Source organism: Hyaena hyaena, unplaced genomic scaffold (genome assembly GCF_003009895.1).
Source record: "Hyaena hyaena isolate Hyena2069 unplaced genomic scaffold, ASM300989v1 scaffold_37, whole genome shotgun sequence".
Taxonomy (NCBI): Eukaryota; Metazoa; Chordata; class Mammalia; order Carnivora; family Hyaenidae; genus Hyaena; species Hyaena hyaena.
This window is the reverse complement of record NW_024080669.1, coordinates 714,492-733,087: the sequence shown is the minus strand read 5'-3', so window position 1 is coordinate 733,087 and position 18,596 is coordinate 714,492. Positions and strand designations below refer to the sequence as shown.

General features: G+C 52.4%; 1 protein-coding gene across 1 annotated transcript in view; it reads left to right on the top strand.

Annotated features, from left to right (window-relative positions):
* The first annotated feature begins 6,921 nt into the window (after positions 1 to 6,921).
* Positions 6,922 to 18,596, top strand: part of POU2F3 (POU class 2 homeobox 3) — a 72,786-nt gene continuing 61,111 nt past the window's right edge. Inside the window, exons 1-2 of the mRNA XM_039229265.1 lie at positions 6,922 to 6,937; positions 7,186 to 7,254. Of these exons, the coding sequence (XP_039085196.1) occupies positions 6,922 to 6,937; positions 7,186 to 7,254 (85 nt within the window). The remainder of the gene's footprint in view (positions 6,938 to 7,185; positions 7,255 to 18,596) is intronic.

The following is an 18,596-nucleotide window of genomic DNA, read 5'->3' as shown; positions in this document are numbered from 1 at the left end:
GCAGCGGAGCGCGCGACAGCGGCGGCGACGGCCCCGGCAGCGGCTTCCACCGCGGCGGCGGCCGGGGGCGGGAGGAAGGAGACCCTGGCTTCCCAGTGGGCCCGGTTGGGGCAGACGCGAGGGACTTGGGGGGGCGCTGGCTTTGGCCCCGCCTGGGGCAGGATGGTGAATCTGGAGCCCATGCACACAGGTGAGGGGCGGAGGGAGGGAGCGCTGACAGGTGTCAGCGCAGGGGAGCTGGGGCGAAGGAGAAGGGCACCGTTCTTAGGGGTCTTATTCCCCAGTGACCGGGAGAGGGCGGTGTGGATAGCGGGTCACCCTGGGGCCGGCACGGGTGGATGGATGTTGGGTGGGGAGGACCCTGGAAAAGAATGGAGGTGGGAAAGAGGAGGGGTAAGGGCCGGGGGAGGGGGACTTCCGAGCCTTCCAATCTGGAGAGTGGCAGATGTGTGGGACTTGGGCGCGCTGAGCGCTTGCAGTCTGGCTGAAGTTGCCCTGTTCACTGATTGCAGAAGGATGGCTCACTCAGCCAGCCAGGGGTGTGGACCTGGGAGTGCATAAGTGAGGAAAATACTTGTATCCACATGTTACGTGTTTTGTGTCTCGGGCGTTTATGGGAAGTGGAGGCAAAGTGGGCATTTGTAAGGTCTAGGGTGGGAGACGGGGGCCGGGGGCCCTAGTGAGTGGGGCCTGGCACTTACAGAGGCACATCTGGGACAGGTGCCATGCCACAAGTGTATTGATTAGGGCTTGTGGAAGCATGTGTCCCTATGTATCAGAGGTGAGTCTCCTGTCCTCACGGGTGTGGGGAGAGGAGGTGGAGCAGACCCCATATGTGAAGGCGTGCCCACCCACGCGCTCTGTGATCTTGGCAGTGCTCTAGGCCCAGGGCATGGCGGTACTGGGGAATCGGTGTGCAAGGGCCAGTTAGGAGCTCTGCGGGACCCCGAAAGAAGAACAGCCAGTCACCCGGACCTGTTGGATAGGTGCTTCCAAGCCCCCCTGTCCTCAGGGGAGGGAACCTAGGAGACGCAGATGCTTCTCCAGGAGTCAGTTTCCCCTGCGCGAATGGCATGGGAGCAAAGCGTGAAGCAGGGCCTCTCCATTCACCCCGCTAGTCTGTCCCTCCACGGAAGGGCTAGCGTAGGAGCGGCTTCATCCTGAGCGATTGGCGTGCGCTCTCTGGAGTAGGAGGGTTTGAGTGGAGAGCGGACTCAAGGTGAAGAAAGCCAAACCTGATCTGGTCACTTCACACTGGCAATTTGCCTCTCAGAGAGGGCAGCACCACGTGTCCTCGACTTCGGCTCTCAGGCCCGCTGATGGGAATTTCGTACCGCTCCTCCAGAAGGGAGGCATAGAGGAAGAGTGAGGACAGGTCCATTTCCTGACCCATCCAAGGAGCAGAGCAGTCTGGAGGCTTTGGCCCCTCCTGGGGCCCACCAGTCCTAAAAACAGGCAGCAGCAGGTACGTGAGGGGACCCAGGGCCTGCGGTTCCCCAGACTCAGTCCCGGCGGGGCGGAGTGAAAAAGGCAGGCTGACAGACACAGACTCCGAGTGGATCCTCAGGTACCCGGACGTGTCAGGAAAGGCCAGGTGAGGCCAAAGGAAGTATCCAACTGGGTGTCATCCAATATCTGGAGAAAGTCAGTGTCCAGACCCTGTGGCGCGAACACAGAGCTGGGTATCCATGGGCGCAGATCCGCTGCTTGCCCTGCTTCACTTCCTACCAAGAAGGCTTAGGCTGGAATGGGGGCAAGACCTCAGAAAGGTGGGCCTCTACCAGGAAGTTCTTCTATAGGACCAACATCAGAGACTTCCTAGGGGTTTTCCACCTCATTGTCTCCTGGAGGCTGCTGCCCTGGGGGAAGGGGGACGAGGTGGGACATCCAGGACCCAGTAGGGAATCGCCTCGGGGCTAAGAGGATCTGGCAGAGAGAGGAGAGCGTGTGGCTGACTGGGAGAGGGCCAAGCCCCACAACACCTTGGCTTTGGCGGAAGCTGACCCTTCCTTCACCCACCTCCTGGGGAGGCAGGGGTCCCAAACACAAAAGGGGAGATTGAGCTAAACCCAATGTGGGGTCCCCATCTACCTTGGGTGGGTTACTTGATTCACCTGTCTACACTGACTACCCCTCTCCAGCCCACTTCTTTAGTCTGTCTGCACTGTCCACTGAGCTTTCTCAGTCTTGGCCACTCAGTGGTGTCTGGTTACCTTTTAGTGGCACCTCAAAGGGACCTCTCAGCTTAGGACTTTCTTTTTTTTTTTTTTTAAAGAGAGAGAGAGGGAATCAAACCATGAGAGACTCTTTTTTTTTTTTTTTCTTTTTGAGAGAGAGACAGCGTGAGCAGGGGAGGGTCAGAGAGAGAGGGAGTCACAGACTCTGAAACAGGCTCCAGGNAAAATAAGATGCCCACAGGAAAGGAATAATGTGGATGCTAATGTAATCTAGATGTCAGTTTAGATCTCTCTGTTGCTTGAGAATCTGGAGGTCTATTTTTTTTTTTAATGTTTTATTTATTTCTAGGAGAGAGAAGAGACAGCGTGAGCAGGGGAGGGTCAGAGAGAGAGGGAGTCACAGACTCTGAAACAGGCTCCAGGCTCTGAGCTGGCAGTCAGCACAGAGCCCGACGCGGGGCTCGAATCCACGAACCGCGAGATCATGACCTAAGCGAAAGTCGGACGCTCAACTGACTAAGCCACACAGGCGCCCCTCAGCTTAGGACTTTCTATCGATCTGTCTGACTGGGTCTCCATTCGAGGGCTTTCCTTGCTGGGTCTTCTTGGGCTTTGTAGTCTGAGGTCATCCTTGTGGGGTCTTTCAGTGTGGGCTCTGCCGCGGGGTCTGTGAGGGAGGGTCCCTCTCTAGGGTCCCTCGGTTCAGGATCCTCTGGGTGGAAATTTGGTCTCTTCTGAGTTTTAGTCTATTTCCTCACAGCAATTCTGTGTCCTGCTGATTCTTTGCAAACGGCACTTCCCCTGAGAATTTCCAGTCCTGGGCCCTCAGAGACTCTTCCTCAGTTGATTTACTGGAGCCATTTAGGTGGGGGAAGGAGGGAGAACGAGAGCACAAAAAGTAGGGCACAGGCTTGCGCCCAGTCCCACGTTCAGGTCCAAGAGCAACGTGGCCCCCGGGTGAGCCCAGCTTGCCACTCTGATGACCCACGTGCAAGCCATGATTCTGGTCGGCCTGGGTCTCAGCTCTTTGCACTTTATAGAGCATCTCTCTCCAGGAATATGAACCCTTGAGCAGGCATGAGGTCACCAGACATGGGGACACCCCAGCCAAGGAGGGGCTTCCCACTCCTGGGTCAAAAACAGGCAGAGGGGTAGATAAGAGTCAACCAGGCAGCTGGGCTCAGAGAGAAGAAAGTGAGGAAAACAGTGGGAATGGAGGGGGACGCCAGGTTGGCCCTAGGACATCTCTTTTTCTGTCTCCCTACTGTGAGCTGCTCCCTTTCAGGTTCTGGATCAAGTCTCACACACCGATACCAGGTACAGGTCAGGAATACCATTTGGATGGGAACATCTCATTGTGAGAGGAAGTGGCTGTGTCTTGAAGAAGTGAGAGAAGTCTACTCCAGGGAAGAGTCGGAGCCATGACTGGTTCAGAAATAGGACTGGTGGGCCCCTTCCCTTCTGGTAGACGTGCCCCCGTCAGCGAGTGTGTGAGGAAGAAGTCAGGAGGGAGCTCCAGTCCCTTCAACGAGATGGAGACAGACAGTAGGAGAGAGAAGGATGGGCTCTCTGCCTTCCTGGCATAGCCTGGAACCCGGAGTTCAGTACGCTGTGGACACTCAGCCCATAGCCTGGGAAAAATGCTGTGCCTTGGACTTTGCTCCTCCAGGCTCACAGGCACATCCTGGTTCACGGATGTATGAAGAGGGTCATGCCGAGGCACAGGGAGGGAGGGCAAGGTCAGGAGGCAAAGTCTTGCTGCAGCTTCAGGGTGCGGTGGTGCCCGTGAGGCTGATGAGGGTCTGTGTATGGTATCTGAGATCTGTGTACAGAGCTACTGAGCCTCCCCAGGGAAGGGAGTGATGGCAAGGAGCCTACTCAGTCGCCTGCCTGCTGAGATAAGAACAGCCGAGGAGACTAGCCCCACCCCACAGCTCTCTCACTCACCCCCGGCAAGTGCTGTCGGACAGGCAAATGGCTCTGGCGGCTTGGGGAGTTTCGGTGTTGACCCATTTTTAGGCTGAGACCCAAGAGCCCGTCCCACCCATCAGCCTCCTACCCACAAGAACTGGTTCTCAGTATTTTAGCATCTTGTGGGACTTCTGAAGAGCTTCTATAGATCATCTCAGCCTGCCCTTCCATTCAGGTTCCAATCCCTGTCCAATCCCCATGTCGCTCCCATGTGGGCACATCAAATGAGAAGATGTCCTGGCAGAGTATGGCCCTTTGCCTCCTTCAAAAGTCATCTTTAGGGGCGCCTGGGTGGCTTAGTCGGTTAAGCGTCCGACTTTCGCTTAGGTCATGATCTCGCGGTTCGTGGGTTCGAGCCCCGCGTCGGGCTCTGTGCTGACTGCCAGCTCAGAGCCTGGAGCCTGTTTCGGTCTGTGACTCCCTCTCTCTCTGACCCTCCCCTGCTCACGCTGTCTCTCTCTCTCCTAGAAATAAATAAAACATTAAAAAAAATTAAAAAATAAAGTCATCTTTAGACATGATTAGGGCTACCTTTCAAGCTAATTTAAAGGATATGTGAGATGACTTTTGGCTGTATTTAAAGGCGATGCAGGGAAAGGATGTCAGAAGGGACTCTGGGTTATGGGCATGAAATGGTGGTTGAGCGAAACAGTTAGCCTGCTTAAATGTCAGGAATTTGAGATAGGTTGATTTGAGAATCTGGTCATCATCCCAGCCTTACTGCCTCTTAAACTCTTACCGTCCAGTGAGCTCTTTCCCTGTGAAGTCAGAATTTGGAGAACGCCTAAGGCTTTCCAGGTAAAGGACAAATTACAATACCGCTGAGACAGAAAACCAAAGCTGTTTTTTGTTATGGAAGAAGGGGACTAACCTAGAAGCTGAAGTATCTGTTTCATTCATTCGTTTATCCCGTGCTTACTTTGCACCAGGAACTGTGCCAGGCAGTTTTCATTCAGTATTTTGTTTGCTCCTTAAAAGAACTCTGGGAAGTAACAGTATTCTCCCCCCTTTTTTTTTTTAATTGAGAAAGCGGAGGTTCAAATATGTAGCCAGGGTCTCCCTGCTAGCTAGCTATGACACTGGGATTTTAATCCAGGTCCGTCTGCCACCAAAACCAACGCCCTGAATTCCGGGGGGCTACTGAAACAGGTTAAAAAACCACCTGAGGGGGAGGATTTACCCTTCCCCTACTTTCTGGGAAGTCTCAGACTTTTTCCTGGGCACCGGCGGAACCGCTGAAGCATCCCTGTGGGGGCAAGTGTGAGCTGAGCAGATCTGTGCTCAGCAACACCCAGCTCCAGGGGTGGAATGAAGCAAAGCCCATTTCTTTATTGGAGTGCAAGGTGAGCCACGGCTGAAGCCCTTTGCACATGTGTGCAGGTGACCCACACTAGTTATTCTGCATATTCATGCAGGACAGACTGTACAGAAAGTTTCAAATCGCAGCAGGAAGGACTTAGGTTAGGCTCAAGAAATGCCTTCTTAAGTGTAGCGCAGTGGATGGGGATGCAGGGTCTCCCCTCCAGGTCTGTGATTGCGCAGGACAGCGTGGATGTCTGGAGAGGGCTGCGTGGAGCTCCCACTATTTACCTGGGAGTCGTCACCTTGGCGGGTCTCACAATATTCCGCAAATCACGGTGGCTCTAACGTTGCTAATTCCGGCCTCTGCTTCTGGGTTGTTCTAAGGGTTGGAGAGCCTCTGAACCCCCGCGTCTGTCTCGCTTGGCGTGGCAGTCACCCCTCCTGCACCATAGTCACTACAACCCCCAGGGGCCACAATTTAAATCTCTGCCAGAGCCACACACATGATTCCCCCACCCCCCTCCAAAAAAGGAGGTTTCTTCCCGCTTTTCCTGGGGCGGAGGTCCACCCTTTTTCCTCATCATGATCATCTCCAGACCTCGGGCGTCCCGACCGCCAACTGCCTGATTACCTGATGCAAATTAAGGCTGCCTGCTTAACTGGGATTGGCTGGGGAGCCGGGTATGCAAATTGCCTCACCAAGACTTTATCTGGTTTGAAAGAGTTAAAGTGCTGCCCCAGAGAAGAGGGGGTTGTGTGTGTGGGGGGGGGGGTCAACACGATTTGAATAAAATATTCTTCTGTCTTTAACGGCTTCAGTATTTGGGTGGCTTAATAAGGAGAGGAGCTGAGAGAGTGAGTTAGTTCAAAGTTGCCTCTTTGCTTCTCTCTGCTGATCCTGGAGGAGAGAGACTTAGGGGCCTCTTAGGTGGTGGCAGCTGTCTGTTAAGGGTAAATGTTTAATTTATTGAAATGAAGCAGGGCCGAGAGGCTGGACCGGCAGCACTAGGGTGCTGAGATCAGGCCTGTGTAGGTATTCTCTCTCTGCGGGGCACTGACCCGCCCACCATCCCTTTCTCACTGAGCACATTGAAGGAGTAGAAAGAAGGTAAGGATCCCCAGAGGAGAGGATCTCCAGAGGGGCCACACAGGGGCTAGGATTTCATCCTCAGACAGTGGGCAGACCTCTGAGAGCCAGGGAACAGGGGCAAGAATTGGGCAAGAAAGGTGAGAAGGGCGAGCCTTGGTTCAAGGGTACTCTTACTCCCCAGGGTAGGGTTATTACAGGGCGGGGGTGTGGGAGAGACAGATATTTCTTATGCTACTTAAAAAAAAAATAAAATAAATCCTCCAAATCCCAAAGGAAATGAGGATTGAACATGGGAAGCCTTCTCCCCCACCCCCCACCTCGCTGTACCCCTCCCCTTGTTAAATTTTTACCAACTGAGCCCGGTGATTGAAGGAAGTGGCCATGAAGGATGCAAAAGGTGAGAGATCCCACAGTAGCTGTGGGGAAGGGGAAGAAAGGCCAGGGAAAGGAGGCAAGCCTGGGAGGAGGGGATTTGTGCCCTGAGCTCATGAATATTCTAATGGTTGTATGTTCGGGAATCAGGAATTTGAAAGTCTGATGGTTGTTGTAATTACACATTCATCTTTGCTGTTTAGCTAAAGCCACATGTGTCATAGCAAGAAAAATTGTGACCTGTTATTAAAATCAGTTGTGTTTTCCCTGCAGATATCAAGATGAGTGGGGATGTAGCGGATTCCACGGATGCTCGAAGTGCCCTCAGCCAGGTGGAGACAGGTAAGGGTCTTCTCTTCTGGGGAACGAGAAACAAGAAAGCACGGGCCGGAGAGAGTTGTTGAAAATCGTGGAGTAGTGCGGCATTTTTTTCTCACTCCGTCTTTCAGCCAATCAGACCCCAAAGCTGGGTCTTAGGAAATGAATGAATTCCCTAGAGACGCGGGATATGACCCTGGAGCCTGCGAACACTAGATGTTGGTCTAGCGGAGGAACAAAACTTCTGGCACTAGTCTAGGAAAGGGCCGGATCCTCAAAAACCAAAACGGAAACAGAAAAGTTAGGGAAGAGACTGACTTCTTGATATGCCATTCCAACACCCTTAGAAGCACCGCCAGGCTGTGTTCCTAGCTGCTGCCGACCGATAGAAAGCATGATCTGTCTTCAGTAGATGGGGATTAGGCCTTTTAACCCCAGATTTCTCAATAGGCCTCGTCAAGGAATTAGCCAAAGAGGCCGTGTGCAAGTGTTCCTCTTCCAAATTACATGCATGTGGGTGGTAAATAGACCCAGAAAGAAAGGGTTGGGGCCTGGAGATGACTTTGCTTTGTGAAGAAGAGAAAAGAGGACAGGAAAGAATTGAGAAGAAAGTTTCATAGCACTTTGCTTTTAACTCCACCATCCAAGCTTTGCTTTGAAAGCTCCATATAATTAAAAAGAACTTAAAGAAACATGAGTATAAATTGTAACACCACCAAATAACTTTAATAGCCTTCCAACAAGACCTCAATTAGTCTTTCATCTGGATCATTAGAAACGTAGAAATTAGAAGTGGAAGAAAATCAATGTCCCCCAGAGCTAAACTCTTTTCCCAAGTCTTCAGGTGGAGTCTAGTTCCATTCTAGAAGTTTGCTTGGGTCGAGGACAAGATAATTGGGGGTCTTGGCGGGGGCATCTGGAGGATACGTTTACCGTAAACTTCTCTCCCGCCCTATTTCAAACGGAAACAGTGCCTGTTGCATAGGTAGCACTACACGTTAGAGTTACAGGTTTTGCATTTTGCTTTGTGAGCACGGACAGCCGGGCGAGGAGAGTATGAGCCGGTTGCACTCAATTTTCAATTGATTTAATTGCTAAGCACGTTTTACTGAGGGTCTGTGGAAGGGGACACATTTTCTCCCCGGTTGAGAAGAAAATTCCCTCCAACCTGAAGAACTCGGGCAAGGCTTTAAAGTCAGTTCAGCTGGAAAATGGTAGGGCACAGTCTTGGCTCTGATGCTTTGCCCTGGAGAAGAATCAGCCTCCAGAAGCCACCAGTCAGGAGAAGTTGGGCGGCCCTTTCCTGGTAGCAGTGCGCCTGGAGCCAATTCTGCTCACCTGGGCCAGGTACGCTGCCCCTGTGTGGGGCCGCAGCTAAGCCAGTGGCTGTGTGGGAAGAAGGCCACACTTAGTAGGCTGGCACTGTTACCACTTACGTGACCAAGCTCAGGGTAACAATGCTGGGAGTGGGAAGGAACGACGTGGAACCCTAGAAGGTAAGCGAGGAGAGAGACGGAGTTCAGATCCCTGGTGGGGGTTGGGAAGGCTAAGGCGTTAGACATGACCTGAGCACTTTCTGGCCTCCTCTCGGGGAGGACCAAGTTGAAGGAGAAAGAATCCGGACGTAAGCTGGGACTTTGGGAATCTCATTGCCCTCCCAGGAGTCCTTGCAAGTTTCACATGTGACTTTACCTCCTTAGGAGGCAGGAACAGATGACCTTCGAAGGGTATGGATTTAGAATCAGACTTGGACAACGATCATGGCTCAGCTGCTTCGCCAGTTGTATGATCTGATAAATTAATTTAGTCTCGTTGTTTCTTTCCGGGGGTCGGGGTCGGAATTCATGCCCATCTTAGAGAGTGGGCTGAGAGTTCACTGTGATGAGGTTTAGCACAGTGCTTGACACACGGCCACTGGGATCATTACCCCTGATGGCATCATCAGGATCTTGTGATTCCGTAGTCTACAGAACGCACATCACTGCTAAGCACTTGGGGGCTCCGGGTAGCTGGGATGCCCTACTTGTTTTCAGTCGGGCCCAGTGGGCCAGCCCCGGAGGCTGGTTTTTCTCATTTCACATTCAGGAAAGGATTCTGTGTGGGTCTTCCTCAACTCCATGGAGACCAAGAAGTTTGTGCTGTCTGGAACTTCGCCCCTCGATCCTTCACTTCCAGGGACTCAGCGCCGTGGCTGGTAGCACCCATACTTAGGTGATCATCAAATTACTGTATGTTTTTAAGGGCAAGAAAAAAGAGGTAGCTAATTAAAGTAACCAAACTTCCTGGAAAGTCATTCTGACTCATTTTTTTACAGAGAAAAGCTTATTATGAGTCACAATGGTTACCCACTTGGTTAAATGGCTTCCTCTGGATTTTTAAAAGGCAGATTCCCCTTCCCAGCAGCACATGAATTAGGGGGTGGTTTGTCTCTGGGTTTTAAAGGAACTACAAACAAAGGGGACCTAGAAAGCCCCAGCTCCCTGAGAGCACCTTCTGTGTTGTGTGAAATCCCCAAGGGGCACAAGGGTTGGGAGCTGGAGAAGGGGAGGCATCTCCCTGGCCTCACAGGCTAGGACTGCAAAGGAGAGCATTCTAGGTCCAGACACAGACCTCCTGGCTGGCAGCTCTCTCTTCCCTTCCATCCTGCTTAGGAGGGGCCGATGCGCGGACAGAGGATAAACTAACTGCCCAAGACCTCAGAGTAGCTTTGTGGCAGCACTAGGGATCACAGAAGCCCCTGATCCATTCATTCTCTTCCTATACCACCACCCCCCTCCCCTCACTAGAGGACTGGAGCCAAGGTTCTAGATTTCTGAATCGTCAGCTTTTCTATCCTATCTTTTATTTCCCTGACTGCTGTTTTTCCTTCCTTCTTGAGGCTGACAACATTTGTTTCCTGTTCTCAATTGAGTATTGAGTGGCTGATAAAAATATACAGGCTTACCTACATTTCCAAAGCCCCCAGGTCTGTAACTAACAATGTCTAAGCACCCATACAGCTAACTTCATGGCTTTAGCGCACACTGGTCGCCGTGTAGCCTCAAGCACAGGCAAGGACAAATACGATGGGCACGGAAAAAAGGAGGGAAAGTCTAGCCACACTCACAGAGCCTCCTCCCCATACCTGGACTGTGCGAGTGCCTAGGACTTCACGTGCACCATCTTGTTTCATTCTTACAATCCCTGTTTTTATCAATGAGGAACCTGTGGCTGAAGAATGAGACACTGGGGGCACCTGGGTGGTTCAGTCAGTTAAGCATCTGATTTTTGATTCTGGCTCAGGGCATGATCTCAGGATTCATGGATTCGAGCCCCGTGTCAGGCTCCACACTTCTTGGGATTCTCTCTCTCCCTCTCTCTGCCCCTCCCCTGCTTGTGCACGCCTGAGTGCTCGCTCTCTTTCAAAATAAATAAATCATTTTAAAAATGTTTTTATTTATTTGTGTGAGAGAGAGAGACAGCGTGAGCAGGGGAGGGTCAGAGAGAGAGGGAGACACAGAATCCGGAGCAGGCTCCAGGCCCTGAGCTGGCTGTCAGCACAGAGCCCGATGCGGGGCTCGAACCCACGAGCCATAAGATCATGACCTGAGCCGAAGTCGGACGCTTAACCTACTGAGCCACCCAGGCACCCCAAATAAATAAATTTTTAAAAAGAAGGAATGAGGAACTTGCCCGGGATCGTACAGCTTCGAACCAGGAATCAAACTCAGGCCTGTCTGACTCCATTAGATTCTTATCTTGGCTCTGCCATTAACTCCTTGCAGATTACTGGGCAAGTGTTTCCCCACCAGGACCTTTATTTTCCTCCCATAGAAGAGGGATTTGGGCTGGATAATCTCTAAGAGCTGAATCTTGAAAACCGTGTACACGTTCTGCTTTTCCAAATTCTCTACCATCACTTCACATGTCCTGTATTCATGGGAAGGTTTCCATTGCCCTCAGCCCCTCCCCAGCCCCTTCTCTCCAGTTTCCCTCTCTGTGTTCTCCCCTTGGACACCTCCAGGCTCCTTGCCTCGTCCACCTCTGATCCTCCGACCTAGCTGGTAGTCCCATAGCCAACGGCCGTGGAGCACACTTGTGTCAGACCCTGGGCTCAGAAATATGTCTGTGTCCTCAAGGTGCTTCCCTTCTAGCACAGGAATTCATGGTGGAGGGCATGACAGTGCCAACTTGGGTCTAAAAGAGCTCACTCGGGGCACCTCTGCAGCTCGGTCGGTTAAGCATCCAACTTCAGCTCATGATCTCACAGTTCCGTGAGTTAAAGTTCCATGTCGGGCTCTGTGCTGACAACTCAGAGCCTGGAGCCTGCAGCCTGCTTCGGATTCTGTGTCTCCTTCTCTCTCTGCTCCTCTCTGACTCATGCTCTCTCTCTCTCTCTCTCTCTTAAAAATAAACATCAAAGACATTTTTTTAAAAAAATTAAAGAGCTCACTCAAATACCTAATGTATTTGGCCTTTAAAACAATTCTGTGCGGGTAGATGTCATCCTCACACTTTGAAGAGGAAACAGAGGCTGGTGATGGGAAAGAATCTTCACTGATTTTCCCGAGATCCCACAGCTAGCAAATGACAGAATTAAACCTGGGTCTTCCTGGTGACTTTCTACCCAGAGATGGTGGTGGGAAGACGGGGGACCAACCCAGGAACCAGGGACCGAGGCCACAAGAAACTGCTAGCATCAGAAGAGATGCCAAGGTTATGGAGGGTGGTGGTCCGAGGGGCTGGAGGGAAGCCAAGCCCCTGGAAGGTGAGTTGGTCTAGTCCAGGAGGCAGAAGCTCTGTCTGGGGTCAAAACATGCTTGTCAGGAAAGAGCAAGAACTCTGGTGAACTGGAGGGGGTGGGGGGTGAGAATCTAGCCACAGAGAGAATGTTCTCCTTCCCTTCTCTCCTCCTGAGCCAGCCTCACCAATGCACCAGTCTCCCCCAACCCAACCCTTTGAGGGGGCAGTAAGGTGGGTTTGGAAACCCAAACAAGAGTGGAGCAAATTCCTGGGTCCCCTTGTCCTGCTCAGAGATATGGGAAGGAAGAACCCTGTGAGGGGAGCCAGGGGAAGACAGGGAGCTAGAGATGAGGGAGGGACTGCGCTCAGTCGCTTGTCCATTCGTGCTGTCCTTCTCCACCTTCAGGTGTCCTGTCTGTGAGGCGGCATGACTAATCACTGCCCCACCTTCCAGAAGGACCGCCAAGGCATCTTAGCTGTTTGGGGGCCCTGTGCCCTTCACCCTGAGAACTTCCAACATGGTTTTAGGAGGGAATGGTCATGATCCTGAAGGGGGCACATTCAGGCCAGTGACTCTCGTGAGATCCCACAGGAAGGATGAGTAACTGACCCAAGACTAGAAAGTCCTTCTGAACCAATTCATTCCTCACCACCTCCACCCTCATGAGTCTCAGAAAAGAAGCTGAGGGTCAAGAAATGATGTCTCGGGGCACCTGGGTGGCTGTTGGTTCAGCATCAGACTTCGGCTCAGGTCATGATCTCAGTTCGTGGGTTCGAGCCCTGCATCGGCTCTGTGCTGACAGCCAGCTCAGAGCCTAGAGCCTGTTTCAGATCCTGTGCCTCCCTCTCTCTCTGACCCTCCCCTGCTCACGCTGTCTCTCTCTCTCTCAGAAATAAATAAAACATTCAAAAAATTAAAGAAAAAAAAAGAAACGATGCCTCAAGATAACCAAAGAGTGAGGCTCCAGGCAGAACCAGGCAGAAGCCTTTTAGAGATGTCTGTGGCTTTCAGTCCAAATATTTATGGAAGAAAACTATTCTTTCAATGACAGAAAGGACAGCAGACATCTCCGAAGTACTTGGGGGGAAGGTGAAGAAGAGTCTCCTATTGACAGCCCGTTCTAAATGAGGTGCACATGCACACTTCCCCCCACCCCCCGCCCTTCTTGTGATTAAACGACAGAGTGGATATGAGCGTGCTTTGCAAAGTGGGCACCACTGTACAAATACAATCCATCACTTAGGTTGATAATTATCAGAAACATTCAGGAGACCAGACAAAGCTCTGTCACTGAGCGATGTGGGACAAGTCAATTGTGCCCTAGACTTGAGTTTCCTCATTAGAAAAGGGGGCGGGGAGAGGCAGAAGAATAAAAGCAAGAGGATGGACTAGTGGCCTCTAGGATTTACACCTGGTGGCGCTGGTCCTGTGACCCAGTCTCTATCTGCTCTGTTCCTCATCTTTCTTGAAGAGAAAAATGAAACCCCACAGCCCTTCCAAGTGTCCAGGGGGTACTGATATGAATTCGTGAGGATGTAGGGATTCTTGTCCATGCCTCTCTGTTCCTTTGGAGACATTTCAAAGCCATCCCTGGAAAATGAAGGCATCTACTGTTCTTAGATTTTCTTTACCTGGCTGTCCTCCGTCTTTAAGAAAAGCTAATCCCGGGGCACGTGGGTGGCTCAGTCAGTTAAGCATCTGACTTTGGCTCAGATCATGATCTCATGGTTCTTGAGTTCAACCCGCATCAGGTTCTGTGCTGACAGCTCAGAGCCTGGAGCCTCCTTTGGGTTCTGTATCTCCCTCTGCCCCTCCCCTGCTCGCACTCTGTTTCTCTCTCTCTCAAAAACAAATAAACTTTTACAAATCTTTAAAAAAAAAATAAAAGAAAAGCTGACCCCACAATTTCCCTTGGCCACTTGTTCTTGTAGGATACAATTCTCAGTGCCTAGAAGTCCTTCCTCATCTGTTGCACGAGCCCCTCTAGGCTGCAGTGCAAGCCTGTTGCCTCTTGTTATAGCCCTCTAAATCAGAGTGTTTCCAGTTCTGGGGACAGGGAGACTAGAAGGTACTAACTTAGTACCAACACTTTATACCGCGGTGCCATTTGCTGGAAACCTCAGGAGAGCCGTCCGTGGTATCAGGAGTTGCCTGGCTGCCTCCTGCCATCGGAGAACCTTAGCGAACAAAGCACTACAACACCTGCCCTCTCCTGTGCCAGCCTTGCCACTCACTGACTCTTGCTCATTCTCGATTCCCAAACCCAAGTCCCCAGGGCAAACAAGGCAGGGTGGTGCCACCCGGATGAGCCATGGGTGACCGGGCCAGCCCTGCCTGGCACCAGCCCTGGTAATTTTGGGTGGTCTCTTGAAGGAGGTGGCTCCCCACCACCCTTGCCTCTATCTTTGCAACCCCCAGAAGCACGTGGCCTTCCTTTCTCCTCAGCCTGAGAGGGGACAAAGAAAGAGAGTGCAGAGCGGAGCACCATGTGACGTCTTTTACCACCCGTGTGGTTTTATTGGCGGCCATTCCTTACAGCACCGCCTCTCAAAGGATCTGGGGGTACAGGGCCAGGTGTTTTTGCTTCTGGTCTGTCACCAACCAGCACACGGTCCTACCGTGTGGGACCACAGATCACACCCACCACACAAGTCCAACAGGGCCCAAACTAGTCTATATAGTCAACAGCGAGAGCCCACTCATCACAAACTTGGGGTGCTGTTAACATTTCTAAATTCACTCCCTATGTTTGTGTGTATCTAGTCTCAGACCTTAACAAACCATTCCTGGAGCAGCCCAGGCTGGTGGAGCACATTTTGGGGTGCTCTGACTTAGAGGAGCTTGCACTGTGTGTCAGAATGTCCCTGTCCCTTGACATGCCATGAGCAAAGGATCCATCTGACCTTGGGTATATCTTGTGATCTTCTTCACACTCCTCCCCTCCCACTGGGGGTATCGTGGGTGTGATGATGGGGAGATCCAGCAGGAGAGGTGGGTCCCAGGCTGTCCTTTGCTGACAGGGGTGGATCACACCCCACCCTCCACACACACAGTGAGAGACTCAGGCCGCCTCTGCTTGCTGCGCCTCGGCCCTTCATTACGGTGCCCCAAATGTAGAGCCCACCCCCCACCCTCCCAGGTGTGAGTAAATGCTTTTGGTCTCTTGGGTCCACCCTCTTCCTCAAGAAACAATTAGGGCAAAGAACACCTGGTGTGGAGAAGGGCTGACCGAATGGAAAAAAAAGAATTTAAAGAGAAATGAGCTACTGAATCAGGATGGGTTTTAGGGCCTTGAAGAGCAGCCCAAGTCCAGGCAACTGAAACGCTCCTCCATCCCAACTGCTCGTAGACTCACTGGCTTACACACACACACTCCCCAGATCTCCACCTCGGAGCCCTCCAGCCCACGGGGTGCACCCGCTGACAATCTTCCCCATTGCCCAAGGCTGCTCTATCAAAGGCAGGCTGGGGTTGGGGGTGGGGGGTTGAACCTCCTGGAAGTACCTGGGAGACAGGATGCCAGAGTCTCAGGCCAGCACTTGCTAGGAGGTGCCCCCCCCCCCACTACCCCGTGTAGAAACCACCTCCCCTGTGACAGGCTTTGCTTGGAATCACCCATCCTTAGGAAGAGTCGCTGAGAGGGAGAAGCAGCTTTGGGAGGAGAGAGAGGGGATCGGAGCTGAGAACCCTTAAAAGGGAAACTGCGTGAGGTCACCCCAGCTTGGGCTGGGTCCCCCTCGCCGAGGGTCTGGCTGGGCAGGGCAGGCTCAGAGAGTGGGCAGCTCCCTCAGGCGCTGAATTTCATTTCTAGAGACTTCGGCCACTGATTTTAAAGTCCCCTCTTGCCTCTCCCGTGGGCTGGTGCTCACTGTGGGGCGCTTCTGGGGTAACAGTAGGGCGCTGGGAGGCTCAGGAGGGCATGACTTTGTGCCAAGCCAGGAGCATGGGAAACTGAACTGCAGGCATCTCCCAAAAAGCACCAATGCTGTTGACTCAAAAAATAATAGGTGTTCATTTGCATGACATTTTACATACAGGTTCCTCAGCGGGCTTTTATCTCCTACGACTGGTACCCTGGAAGCCCCCTAGGTCTCCCCTCTTTCCCGCCACCCCCCTGGGGGGCCTTTCTCTGTCCTCGAGACTCCAGAACGTCCACTAACACCTAGCCCATCCTGGGATTAGCCCAGGACAAAACACAGCGGTTGACCTCTCTTGGGTAGGCTTGGTCCAGATTTGTGAGAAAAATGCAGGCAGGCAGGCAGGTCTGGGCCCCGCCGGGCACCGTGGTTACACCGTGGTTAGGGGGCGCCCCACCTGCCTGCTACGGGCCACAGTGAGGCCCCTGGCAGGGGGCTTTTTCACCACCACCCCCAGCCCACCTGATTGGGCTGGGAAGAGGAACAAAAAATCTAAGCCAGGGAGCCCAGAGAGGTGCCGAAAGGAGAGGAAACCCGGTGGTTGCTATGACGATGGGGTCTTGGCACCCAATTTGCATAGGGCGATGATTTCCATACTGCGGGGTGAATTTCCATATCCCTGCCTCAAAGCCTGTTGGGGCGGGGAGGGGGAGAGGGGAGAGGTCATTTGAAATTCAAATGAGGATGATTAAGGTTTTCTTGAGGAGGGAAGCTTGGACAAAGGGGGTGAAGCCGGCTGGCAAATGTCTGCCCCAGGCTCAAAGTTATCAAAGGGAGGCGGGCGGCTGACTCCCTTCCACCCCGCCTCCACTGGAGAGGTGGTCAGGCTGGGCTGGGTGCTAGTGGCCTCTGCCTCCTGGGAGAACCGGCTAGGTCCCCCTCCTGCCCCTGGACTCAGGTTACCCCTCCATGTCCTGAGGACGCTTGAGCTCAGAGCACCCATGGAGTGCGTTCTAGTTCGGGACTCAAGCCCACCGCCCTCGGGTGACCACAGACCGGCCATCTCAGTTTTTATAGCTGTGAAATTGGAAAAAAAACAATTTTTTCTTGTTTGGCTGAAGGGACATGAAGACAAATGGATTCTGGCCTCTACCACCAACCTGGCCTCTTGGACAAGCACTTGCCATCTTTGGGCCTTGAGGTTGTGTGTTGGATGACAGGTGTGAACTTGAGGGTCTCTAAAATCACTTCTGGCTCTAAGGTGCTGTGATCTGAGAGCACTCTGATCCTTTGCGCACACCAGTTATTATTTGTAAGATGCTTTGAATGATGTGAATTGCACCAGCTCACCAAGGTGCACTCATTAAGAGCGTAGACTTTGGAGCCAGAGTCTGTATGTGAATTCCAGCCTCGCTGCTTACTAGTTTTATGACCTTGAGCCAATTCCTTAATGGTTCTCTGCTTACTTGCCTAGTCTGTAAAATGGGGGTAATAATTGTACCTTTATTATGAGGTTGGTGTAAGATTAAATGGGTCAGCATTTAACTTGAACACGCACATTGCTGCCTGCCGTAGAGTAATGCTGCTTGCTAGTATTAGTATCAGAAATGTAAAGTGTCCACGCAGTGGAGCAGGGGCTCAACAGCCGATCCAGGGAACCTCAATGAGGAATAGGGACTATCCCCTGAGTGGACCTGCCCGTGGACTCATCCACTTTGGCCAATACACTGTTGTAGCCATTTGCGTTTGGGAGTGGGAAGCACGCTTCAGGGAAGGGCCCCAGGAGCACCTCTCAAAGCTAGGTGTTCTCTCCACTGAGAGCCTGCCCAGCTCAACCCGTGTCGGCTCCTCATACTGATCCTGACTCAGGTCTGTCTTTATTTCTCAGGAAAGAAAGGAATGACAGAAAGGAGGGAAGGGAGCTGGTAGAGAGACACCCCCCCCCCCCCCCCCCCCCCCCCCCCCCCCCCCCCCCCCCCCCCCCCCCCCCCCCCCCCCCCCCCCCCCAGGATCCAGTGCGAAAAGACAGGCCAGATTCAATGAGATCAGGTGACGCTGATAGTTCCGGAAAATCCAAAAGTCCTTCATTTCTTGCAAGCTTCTGCGGCAAATACACATGAGGCTTCATTTGCAAATAGCGTGAGATGGTATGGACAGCCTTGGCCTGGTGGATGGACTTGGGTTTGAGTTTCTGCTCCGTGATTTACTAATCAGTAACCTTCGGCAAGTCGATTAGTCTCTCTGAGCCTCCGGTTCCCCCATCTGTAAAGTGGGGTTCATAAGAGCACCCACTCACTGGGCGGTTGTGAGGGTTGAATGCTGCGTGTGTGTAAAATGTTTACTACAGAGCTTGGTGCGTAGTAAATGCTCAATAAATGTCAGCTAGTAATTATTCCTTATTATTTGAAAACAGTGTTCTGCTGCCAAATTGTTTGAAAACTCTCTGATCCAGCCCTATTCTCCTGTTTTATGGGGAAGGAGACTGGGGTCAGAAAAGGGGAATGCCTTTCCCAAGGTCACAGTGGGGATTTGAGACCAGACATTTCTTTTGGAGCCTTTCCCCCCCCTGGAGGCTGTACCCTCTGTCCATTTTTGTTTTTGTTTTGTCCTTCCGCTGGACTAAGCCTCCTCCCTCTCCCAGCACCCTTCCCTCAGGGGCGGCTTCTCTGGTCCCAGAGAAGAGAGGAAGACCTTACCTTGCAGGAGGAAAAGGCGAGGGAAGGGTCCTGGGGTCTGGGCTCAGCCACCAGCTGTGTGACCTCTAAGAAACCCCACCCTCTCTGAGC